This window comes from Gaeumannomyces tritici (genome assembly GCF_000145635.1).
Source record: "Gaeumannomyces tritici R3-111a-1 unplaced genomic scaffold supercont2.5, whole genome shotgun sequence".
NCBI classification, from domain to species: Eukaryota; Fungi; Ascomycota; class Sordariomycetes; order Magnaporthales; family Magnaporthaceae; genus Gaeumannomyces; species Gaeumannomyces tritici.
This window is the reverse complement of record NW_008804549.1, coordinates 982,028-993,707: the sequence shown is the minus strand read 5'-3', so window position 1 is coordinate 993,707 and position 11,680 is coordinate 982,028. Positions and strand designations below refer to the sequence as shown.

At 48.3% G+C, this 11,680-nt stretch overlaps 2 protein-coding genes across 2 annotated transcripts; one reads left to right on the top strand and one right to left on the bottom strand.

Annotated features, from left to right (window-relative positions):
- Positions 1-494: 494 nt before the first annotated feature.
- On the top strand, positions 495-2,461 carry GGTG_09325 (hypothetical protein). Its single transcript, XM_009227169.1, has 2 exons — positions 495-867; positions 947-2,461. Exons 1-2 carry the CDS (start codon positions 649-651, stop codon positions 2,390-2,392), a joined length of 1,665 nt encoding a protein of 554 aa, XP_009225433.1. The 5' UTR covers positions 495-648; the 3' UTR covers positions 2,393-2,461.
- Positions 2,462-2,529: 68 nt separating this feature from the next.
- GGTG_09324 (hypothetical protein) lies at positions 2,530-5,477 on the bottom strand (the record flags this gene model as incomplete). Its single annotated transcript, XM_009227168.1, has 4 exons — positions 5,394-5,477; positions 4,247-5,233; positions 3,415-3,759; positions 2,530-3,313 (listed from the first exon to the last, which is right to left on the bottom strand). The coding sequence occupies exons 2-4, from the start codon at positions 4,963-4,965 to the stop codon at positions 2,530-2,532; spliced, it is 1,848 nt and encodes a 615-aa protein (XP_009225432.1). The 5' UTR covers positions 4,966-5,233; positions 5,394-5,477.
- Between the last annotated feature and the right edge of the window lie 6,203 nt (positions 5,478-11,680).

The following is an 11,680-nucleotide window of genomic DNA, read 5'->3' as shown; positions in this document are numbered from 1 at the left end:
ATCAAGGTCTGTAGGGTGCGCAAGCGCGCCAAAGAGCACCCGCCCGCGCCGTGTCCGTGGCGGCCCGTCAATCGTTTGCCTTGTAACGACTTGGCCTATTTGGTCGAGGTTGTCGAGGTTTCGAGCAGGTGGACGTTAATCTGCGTCAATGGAGCGCGCTAAATCCCAGAGCCCTGGTGAGCCCGCCTGGGCTTCTCATCTCACCCTGGACTTTCCCTCTGCCCTCGCTAGCGCGCGGGTTTTGTTACCTCGTTCGTTGCAGTATGGTTGTCGGCTCGGTGGTTGTTCTGCACGGTAAGGGTCGTCCCTCACCGCCCCAGCTGTGGAGAGACCGCGGCCGCCTGGCTCAACCGCACGCTGGACCCAGTCTCGCGTCACCGTCGCGTGGCACCACGGTCTGCAACCCGATGCCTACCACCCCACTACCTAGGCCCTTATGATAACGGACCCCTCCCGAGTTCCCGGACGTGCCGGTTTTCGGGTGGGTTTGGCCCCGCAACTCCCGCGTGGGAAGCATATAAACCAGCCTCAGCCATGCCGTCGCCAACTGGTAGAACCTAAGACGCTCGTCTCTCGACTACATCGCTCGCCTTGATCGCTTTCGCGTCCCTGCTCGTATTGGCCTCTCCGGAAGGAGTCGTGCCCGCCATGAAGAACGTCTGCTACCTGGCGGCCCTGGCCCTGGCCCTGGCAGGCCGAGGCGCCCTCGCTCAATCCGACTTCGAGGCCGACAACTTCAACGCTACCGACGCCCTGTTCAAGCAAGGGATCGACGTCAACACCCTGCCAGGGTTCGACGAGCTCCGAAAGAGCCAGGACAGCAGTGCTCCTTTGGAGAAGCGCGGCTGTTTTTCTTGCACCGTGGCTGTATGTGTATCTGCCTACGCTTTGGTCCGAACTACCGGATCAAGCACACCCGCTGACCTCTGCCTCCCTCGCGATACAGTGCGACTCCCTCAAGCTGCTTTATGGCTCCGAGAAGGTCCTCCTGAAGGACAAGGACGGCTACAGCGATTTTGTTGGCGGCTACTGGTCCGACAACCAGGCCCAGGTCCGGCCCGCCTGCGTCTTCAAGCCCACGTCGGGCCTCGAGGTTTCCAGCGCCGTACTGCTGTCCCGCGTGACCCGCTGCCCCTTTGCCGCCAAGAGCGGCGGCCACGCGGCCTTTGCCGGCGCCTCGAGCATCGAGGACGGCGTCACCATCTCGTTCGCCAACATGAAGGACGTGACCCTCTCAGCCGACAAGAGCATCGCGTCGGTGGGGCCCGGCAACATCTGGGGCCCCGTGTTCGAGGAGCTGGCCAAGTCGGACTTGACCGTCATCGGCGGCCGGCTCTACAACATCGGCGTCGGCGGGCTGACGACGGGCGGCGGCATCTCGTACTTTTCCAACACGTTCGGCTGGGCCGCGGACAACGTCGAGAGCTTCGATGTCGTCACGGCCTCGGGCCTGATCGTGCGCGCTAGCGCTACCGAGTATCCAGACCTGTACAAGGCCCTCCGCGGCGGTGGCAACAACCTGGGCCTCGTCGTCAACTTCAACCTGCAAACCGTGCCGCTGCCCGGCGGCAAGATGTGGGGCGGGTCAAAAGTCCACACCGAGGACAAGTTCCCCGAGGTCGACCGCGCCTTCGCCAACCTCATCGCCAACTCGGCCGATGACACCAAGGCGGGGCTCTGGCTCGTCCACTACCAGCAGGCGCCGGGCGTCAACCTGGCCCTCACGACACTGTGGCACGCCGACCCCGACGGCGGGAACAAGCCCATCTTTGCCGAGTTCAACGCCATCGCGCCCGTCTCCGACGATACGAAGCCGCGCGTCCTGGGCGAGTGGGGCAAGGAGACCATGGCCCAGAGCCCGCCGGGCCTGCGCGAGACCTACTACACGCTCACCGTCAAGGCTGACGTCGGCATCCTCGAGTTCGCCCGCAAGACCTACTTCGAGAGCGTCGGCGACGCCGTCGGCGACGTGCCGGGCGTCCTGCCCAACATGGTCACGCAGGGCATCACGATCCCGCAGCTCGAGCAGATGCAGAAGAACGGCGGCAACGCGCTCGGGCTCAGGCCCGAGGACGGGCCCCTCTACATCATCATGATAGCCTCCATGTGGAAGAACAAGGAGGACGACGCGCGGGTGCAGACCTTCATGTCGGACGTGATGCGCAAGGTCAAGGCCGAGGCCAAGGCCCGGAAGCTCGACCACCCCTACATCTACATGAACTACGCCAGCCAGTACCAGGACGCCATCGCCAGCTACGGCGATGAGATAAAGGCCCGCCTCAAGTCGGTCGCCTCCCGCTACGACCCGGCCGGCGTCTTCCAGCTGCTCCAGCCCGGCGGCTTCAAGCTCGACCGGGCCCCGACCCCGGACGCGGCCTTCTTCTCGCACTAAGCGCAGCGGGCATGGTTGACTAGCGACCTACAGTCTTAATTAGTAAAACTTAAATTTCTGTGTTCCCCGTCTTTTGTGTGACCTTCCAAACACATCCGCTTGAAAATGCTACAAAACAAATTAGGTTGTCTTCTTTTTTAAACCTCCCGTTCCTGCTTCGGAAGCGGAGACACAGGGCTCACGGCCGGAGTCACCACCACACCGTCCCGCCCCGTCTCCCCGTCACCCCCTGTCGAGACCCCAACCTCCTGTGTCCCCACAACAAGATCGAGCTTTTGCGGCGGCCCGCATCCCTCCATCTCGTGAATCTCATGGGCGGCGACCTCGTACGTCTCGCGCGGGTCCGGCCTCTCCCGGTCATGCTCCCTCCCGCCAAGCTCCCAGTGGATCTCCTTCTCCATCAACTCGGGCTTGAGGTCCAGGGCCCCCGCGACCGCACCCACCGCGGAGCCGTGGCCGCCCGAGCCCTCGAGCTCGGCCTTGGAGAGGCTGTGGTCGCCGCTCTTGTCGCCACCCCCGACGCCGCCGCCGCCGTCGTCGTCCCCGGTCTGCTTGGTTCGTTTCCCCCCCGCCAGCCGGCGGAGGCGCAGGTCGTAGCCCACGACGCCAATGATCAGGGCGGCGAGGGCCGCTGACCCGATTGCAATGGCCGCGATGACCTCGGGCTTTAGCGGCGGGGTCTGGGGGCTGTCGTTGGCGGGTGTGGTGGTGCGGTTGTTCTGGGTGTCATTGTCGTGCGGTGGAGCCACAACGTTATCACGGACCTGAAACCTGACGCTGGACGCGGTGAAGTTGAAGGAATCGAAGGCCTTGCTCGGGGAGATTTCCATGTAGATCACGAACTGCGGGTACAACTGGCGCTCCGCGGCTGATATCTGATCTTCTTGGCGCCATACCCAGTTCTGGCTCGACAGCTCGACGCTGGCACGGTCGGGGGCGCGTTAGTTCACAGGGCGATCCAGACGTGAAAACGGCTGCCGACCATATAAGTCTTGTCAGGAAGCGCTCAATGTGAGACTCACTCGTCTGCGAGCTTCCGGATGCCGACGTTGCCTGAAGACCTTGTTGAATTCCGGCCCAGTAGCTCGATCCTCACATAACCCAACGCCCCGGCAGGCGCAGCCCATCGGATTGTATAATTGCTGCCAAGCGTAATCATCTCGTTTGCGCCGGGACTGATGATTGTGATCGAGTTCGAGGTGTCCGCGGACCCCTGAGCGTCTGCAGTGGCCACGAGGACGGCGACCAGGTTGAGACACTGGAGCAAGCGGCCGAGTGCCGAGAGCAAAAACATTGTGTAGGGCGCCGTGGCCATGATTCGCACCACCGAGGGGAGACGGAGTCGACGGCAGAAGCCGTGACCAGATCTTGGGGACGAGACGCCGAATTATGCAAAGCCAGGGGAGACGACCTCCCTTCCACGTCTCCGTGTTCCATCTTAATTCCCCCACTATAGTCCCTAGCAAACTGCAGTCAGCAATTCAACCAAGATTGACGAGCAATAGAGGCGGCTGGGGTTACATGAGGGGGGCTGTGGCTCGACATGCAAGGCACTTTTCCAGTCACGCTGCCCCCGCCCCTCATTTGCTCAGGGCTGTCAGCCGTGCCGCTGCCATATTGAGAGAGAGGATTGGACGGGCCGCGCACAACGGCACCAGGGGTAAGGGGCAAGGCGATGAGCAAGAATGATACGTCTGGCATCCATTGGCCAATTAGAGGGCTGCCCGCTTATGGGGGGCCTTGCAGTTGATCTTGCATGAATCTGCGGGTACGGTGCCCAACTGCCAGCCGGTCCAGGAACATAGAAAGTTCTGCGGAGCAAAAAGCCGCGCTGGTGGGATCCTAATTATTCACATTCGTCCCAGTACCGCGAGACTGGTCGCTGCGCCGAGTTCTCCTCGAACACATCCTCGAGCCTTGTCCTGAACGCCACACGCTTCGGCACACTCCGGCCCAATGCCGCCGCCGCCGTTCTTGGTCTTGTCCTCATGATTCCCTTGACGCCTGGTCCATTCCCCCCTGCTCCCGGCCCCGTTGACTCTGCGGCCGCTTCCCTCCCCGCCGCGGCCGGGGCAGCCCGCCCGCGCCCTGGGCAGCGCCAGCGGGGCAACCGCCGCCGTCGACGCGCAACACCGGGGCAGGCCTTTGCCCTCCATGGAGCTCAGGCCGCTCGCGTCGTCGATCCACTCGCGGCCCTCGTCGTGGATGTGGTACATGGCGTGCAGGTCGCCCGACATGGGCTGCCGCGCCAGCGGCCGGTGCCGATCTGGCTTGAGCGGGTACGGAATCACGAGCGCGAGCCTCGGGGGTCCCCTGTCCCTAGTCCCACGTCCTGTCGCCGGCCGGCGAGACTTTGCGTCCGTCCCCGACGTGGGGATCATGACCCAGGACAGCTCGGCCTCCCCCGTGGCCGCGTGGCCGCCCCGCCACCCGTTGGGGTTGTAGAAGCTGACGGGGCATGGGATGCATCGCTTGGCCGGTCTGACCCGGTCGAGGTAGCGGACTGGCGGCTGGGTGCCGAACAGCGACCGCACGTGCCCTTCAGGTCCGTTGAAGGGGAAGATGAGAGCCATTGGTGGAACCCGGGGGAGTGACGAGGAGAGCAGAAGGCTTTCTGTGATAGAAGACAAGACATGGGAACATCGTAATGGTTTTTGTACAAGGAACAAGAGAAAGTCATCAAAGCTGTTTCGCTTAGAAACGGCTTGATGGTGGATATTATAAACGGGATATTCGACTTCAAGTGCGGAAATTTACCAGATGGGATCACCACCTGGAGAGCGGCGCCTCGCCCCAAATATCCCTTCCCCCCTCCCCGGGACGATGCGATTCGGGTGTTCTCTAGCATAAAGTCAGACAAGGAACATCCAAAAGCCGAGGCGCCGAAGGACCGCGATCCTTCTGTGCCCCCATTGGTCACCGAGGATCATCCGGCTCGACAAAGCACCCGAGAATGAGACCCATGATGGGACGGATAGTATATAAGTGCCCGTATACTGACCTCTGATATCACGCTGCAGAGAATAATATGTCAGATGCAGAGAACTGTCCAAAGTTTGCTTGACAGTGGTCCCGACCGCGAACGCCGATGTTGGGTTGGCCAGGCTGGTGTGAGGTTGGAACGGAAAGAGGTCTGTGTAAGTGGCCTGGACTTCTGACAGCCGGGAATAAGACGAAGACCGAGGGCTGTCTGGTCATCCCATGTCACACGGGGATTGAGCCGGCGACCCAGTAAGACCGATTGGACGGCCAACAGGACGAGTCACAAGACAGCGATAGGGAACTGGGCGTTGGTTGGGCCGGCTGGAAGGGTCACAAAAACCCCGCATGCATTACGCGCCCGGTCGAAGGAAGGTTTATTCCTTTCGACCCCAAGTACATACCCTTTTCGTAAAAACCAAATGGCTTATAAAAAGAAAGCTCATCTTTAAGGTTTTTACTGGAAATTCTGCTTCCTTAAGCATTTCTTAAAGGCTTTAAAAAATTATTAATATATTAAGCACTTTCCAAACCAATCCCAAATTCCTTTGTAATAAATAATTTTTTATTTTTTCGGAATTGCTTTAATTATACCTATACCTTTGTTAGGAAAAGGTATAACCAATTTAAATTTTTCCCAAATACTTACTTGCATTTATAAGCTTAATTTTTTTCCTTATCGCGCAAATCTTTAACAACGTTACCGCAATTGTACGCTTTTGGGCAAATAACCAAACCGGTAAGCCGAAATTTGCCCTTATAAACGAAAAAAGCCTTATTAAATTAGGTATTTCCCCTTTCCGTTGCTAATATTGCACCCGCCCCGCGTTTAAAGGATTGCGGTTTTGCACTTATTATTTTACAAAAACCGAACGCGACCAACAATTACGTTAAAAACCGACTTTAACGTTGGTTACCTTTACAACGGATCCCAATAAGCCCTTGCAATCGGCTACCCCGCAACCGTTTGCTAAATTAATCGATAAATCCTTTAACCCGCTCGTTGCTTTAAGCAACAAACCCGTTATTGCCTTTAAAAGGCCACGAACGCTTTCCGGGTTAATCGACCCGCATTAAATAACCTTACCGATAGCTACAAAATTCGCAATTATCGGTAAAAATCGTTTCGTACGGGTTAAAAAGCAACAAAAAAACTTCCAACAAAACCTAACGGTTTAAATTAACGTTTTAACCAAAAACTTTAACCACGCCCGTAATTCCATACGTTTTATCCTTACCCAAGCAAATTAACAATACGAATCCACTTTATAGCTTTTCGAAAATAGCAAAATTAAACGGACAACCTACGAAAAAATTGTTGCACAACGTATCGACATTATCGAAAAGCGTTTTTGTTACGAAGCAAACCAAGCCCTTAATAGCTTTGCTTAACAAATCGAATCCATATAAAAAAACCTTTTTGCCTTATTACAATAAATCCAAATACAAAAAAAAACCACCAAAAAATAATTAGCTATTTTCCAAAAAAATAAAAAAAACAATTAAAAAAATTTGCTTGGCTTTTGCCCGGCAAAAGCAAAAGTACGACCTTTTTAAACAAAAGCTTAATCGATTTTCGCTTTTAACCTACGCGGTAAAAGCCAACGCCGAAAATACAAACCTTTTAAACGAAATTAAAGCACGTTATAAAAACTTCCACAAAAAAATTACTAACAATTCGAAACAAATTTAATAATAAAATAACGCTATTACCGTTTTAAAGTACAACTTTAACGTAATAACCGAGCTTTATTAAAACTATTTTAAACAAATTTCCCGCATTATTTCGCCAAAACCTTTGCCTACGTACAACAAAAATCGACGCGCTTTTATCGAACCTTTTTCGCTAAACGCAATTATAGCAAACGGCGAGCAAATACCCAAACCCCGGGGCCGGGCTTTTTTTTAACCTTTTAAAAATACCCAAAAAGCTACCAACGGTAACAACGCGGCCCTTTCCGAAAGCGGCGCATCGAAACCCGCCCCCGAATTACAAAAATTTCGGTTATCCCATTCCCGCGCCCCCAATAAAAACCGAACAAAACAAAATACCCCCATGTTCGACCCAAATACGGGAGCCATCGTGCTTTACACCGTTTTTACTTTTAACGAACTTTAGCAAAGCAACGGCGAAAAACAACTTTTGCCCGTTACCCAAAAGCCAAATTACCAGCCACGTATTTCGGGGGACCCCATATACGCTTAATAAATAAAAAAAATCCATAACGGCCTTTAAATACTTTACCAAACAATTTTAACCTTCCGGCATAAAATTAAAAACCTTTTACAAATTACCGAACTCGTTTAATTCCAAATGGCAAAATTGCGCTAATAATATAATTTTACCCGCTAAAATTATATAACGGTATTTTAAATCGTTTAAAACGGCGTAACCATTTCCAAAGCACAAGCCCGAAATTTTAAAAAAAAATAATCGAAAGCAATAACCTATTTGCCGCTAAAATGTAAAATATTATCGCTAAATCCGCTAACAACAATGTTACCCGCAAATACGCTTATAATAAAATAACCAAAACATACAAAACTTACCAATTTGCAATTAAAAACATGCACCGTTGCTTCGTTTATATTATCGAAACCGTTAAGCAATGGGCGGGCCATACAAAATATAAAATCGTTTATACCGAATAAAAGCTGGACAACTTTAAAAAACGATAAAAAGCTATAGCAATACACCTTTTAACCATTTTAAAATAATAACAAACGTTTGCCGAAAACATTATCGCTAAAATTAACCAATAACTAGCCAAAAGCAAGCAAATAAATACAACGGTTATATTATTACAAATCGCCTTTTGCCAAACCTTTCGCTAAATTATACCCGCCGCTATTAGCGCGCTTTTAATTTCGGTCTTTTTCGTTTAAATACCGGCCATTCGATTATCCGCGTTCCGGACCAACCTTACGCGGACCAAAACCAATTCGGTACTTAATTTAGCCCTTTCCGTTTTAAAACAATCCAATTCGATGCATTGCCAAACCATACGAAAGGATTTTGCCGGATTTATAACCGCTATGCATTAATAAACCCGGAAAAGCTTTTATTTTTAAATATTTAGCATAACCAATAAAATACCCCTAAAAGGAATTTCGTTACAACAACCCCCAATGCTACCAAAAAATAACCTTTCGTTTTTCGATTTAAATAAAAATGGACCCGGTTAGCCCTTTATGCTTCCGCTTCGCCCACGAACGGGCTTATCTTCGGCAAGTAAAAACCCTTCCCGTTAGCACGGAACGGTTTTTATAATTAACCCCGTTTTATTTAAATTACCCCCCGTTTTTAACAAAAAAAAACGAAATTTAAAGATTGGTAATATTTAATACGGGCCTTTATAAACGCCGTTCCCCAAACTTTTACAAATAATAACCACAAAATTTTTTAAGTAAATTTTTACTTTAAAAAAGCCGCATTACGCGTCCATATAAAAAAAGCACGGATATTGGAAGCTTACAAACTCCCCAACACTTAAAACGCTTACTTTAAATTTTTAGCCAATACGTTTTACAACCTTAACGAAAAACGTACGGATTCCATTAAATTGGATAATTTCGAATACAAAAACAACGTCGTCGGGTTTTTTATAAAATTAACCCAATTTAATGCAACCGTTAAATTAACCGGCACCCGTTTTAAAAATTTCGTTAAAAAAAAGCTCCCGAACGAAATAAACCGGCTCGTTTACGCCAATAAAAAGCGCATCCCCAACGTAAACAAAAAATTTTTAAAGTCCTTCCAAAAAGCCGGCATTACTTACAAATTTATAACGGCGGACAAAAGCATATTCCAAAAGCACTACAAAAACCAAAGGCTTAAAAAAAGGGAAAAAGCAAGCCCGCTTCGACTTTAAAGCGCTCGAACGCGGGCCGTCCCCGCAATAAAAGCTTTAAAAAAACCCCCGGCCTATCCTTAAACTCCCGTACCGCAACAAACAAAAAAATAAACCCCGGCCAAACCCGCAAAAATAACGTTTAAACCATTACCCAAGGCGCTTTTAATAGCGTTAACCAAAAAAATATTAATACCCGAAAAAAGGACGGTATTAATTGCTAACAATGCGGGCAAAACAACCATTACACCCGGAAATGCTTTGCCAAAAAAAATACCGTAAGCATTAAATTTCCCCCGCTTTCCGCGAAAATAACCGCCGGTGCCAAAAAGCCCGCCATTAAACCCTTACCAATAAAAAAAAAAGCTAAAAAGCGCTTTAACAAAAAGGTTAAAATAGCCGAAATAACCAAGCACGCTTTTAAACCAAACCATAACCGATACTTTAAAAAAGTCGATACGGATTTTAATTGCTAAAAATTAAAGGTTTCGATAACAATACCCAAAAGGCTTTGGGGAAGCAACAACGCCACCCAAACCGTTATTTGCGCCTTTTTACAAGCCCGAATAACGGGATCGACCCGGGTAATTACGAAACCCATATTAAATATGGCCTTGCAAATTAAAAGGCAAAAAAAAATTACGGTTAAAATCTTCCTAAATTGCAACAACGATAACGGGTTTTTTATTTTTACCCAAATAGCCGCCAAATTACAATTACATATTACCAAACGAACAATTTCCAAACCTATATCCAATTATACAAAATAAAAAGAAAACCCGTTAATTTATTACATACCCCGGGTTATTTTGCAACATTATAACCACCGCTTTCGCGTAAACCTTAATGTATTAAACCTAAATCCAAACTGCAACGTTTTGTTACCCGTTTAATGGATAACCCGCTATTACTTTACTAAAATTTTTAAACGGAACCACGAAAACATCCGGTTTAATACGGACAAATACAAATCGTGCCGCAAACCCCGGTCCCGCAGGATTTTTAACCTTTGCAACCCGGCAAACATTTGCAATACAAACCCGGCCACCGTTATTTTGGTTAAAAGATTAATATCGACAAAATTTCCGCTTAATAATACCAAAAAATTCGATAATGTTCCAAAAAAATTCCGCGAATTCCTTCCAATTATATTCCTAAAAATAACCATGCGCTTGCCAAACCATTAGCTTTAAAATTACGAAATACATTTAAAAAAAAGGGCCATTTTTAATTAAAAGCTTATATATAATTTTAACGAAAAAAAATTTAGCGTTTTAAAACCATAGCTTACCAAAAACCTTAAAGTAAAACGAATGTACGAAAAAAAAAAACGATCGAAATACCGTTAATGTTCGCTAAAAAAAAAACCTAAAAAATCCGTTACGCCCAATTATCGATTACCGCAATATTAACGGCAAAACAATCCCGGAATAATGCCCGATCCCGTTAATAACAAAGCTTTAAAACCGCTTCCGTAACGCCAAATAAATAACCAAAATTAATTTTAAAACCGGCTTTTATTTAATCCGAATAAAACCAAAATACGAATAAAAAATAACGTTCCGTTGCAAATATAGCCTTTTTAAATTTACCTTTATGCTTATAAGCCTTATTAATGCATTAACCACTTTTTAACGAATAATAAACTATATATTTTTGAACTTTATTAACGCCGGCCTTTTAATTTACTTCGATAACCTCTTTATTTACGCAAAAACAAAGGAAAAATATAACGACCTCGTTAAAAAAATACTAAAGCGCTTTACCAAATATAACCTTGCCGTTAACCCCCGCAAATGCGTTTAGGAAACCCAAAAAGTCGAATTTTTAAAATACGTTATCGGCCCGAAAAAAATCCGAATGTTCCAAAACAAAATAAACGCAATCCTTAATTAAAAAGCGCCCAAACAATTAAAAAAATGCCAATCGCTAATCGGGTTTGCCAATTTTTACCAACGTTTTATTGCCGGATTTTCCAAAATCGTTAAACCTTTAACGATAGCCAATGCCCTTTTAAAAAAGGACTAAACATGGACAGCAAAAATGCAAACCGCTTTTAAAGCCTTAAAACAAGCATTTACCTTACTATTTATCCTGTAGCACTTTAACCCCACGCTACAAGCAATTATAAAAACTAACGCTTCCAATTTCGCCCTAGCCGCAATATTGTCCCAACGCGACCTTATTAACGGCAAGCTCTACTTTATAGCCTTCCATTCCCGTAAAATAATACCAACAAAAATCAATTACAAAATTTACAACAAAAAGTTACTCGTTATCGTAAATAGCTTTAGCAAATGGAAGCATTACTTCGAAAGGGCCCAATATAGGATTAAAATCTTTACGAACCACCAAAACCTAGCTTACTTTATTACGGCCAAAATCCTTAACCAAAAATAGGCAAAATGGGCTTAACAACTTTTAAATTATTAATTCCTAATTATATACCGTTTAAACA

Bases quoted from the DNA above. Each gene is read 5' to 3' on its own strand.
- GGTG_09325 (XM_009227169.1), top strand. From the start codon at position 649: ATGAAGAACGTCTGCTACCTGGCGGCCCTGGCCCTGGCCCTGGCAGGC. The intron at 868-946 runs GTATGTGTATCT...CTCGCGATACAG, and splicing joins GTTTTTCTTGCACCGTGGCT to TGCGACTCCCTCAAGCTGCT.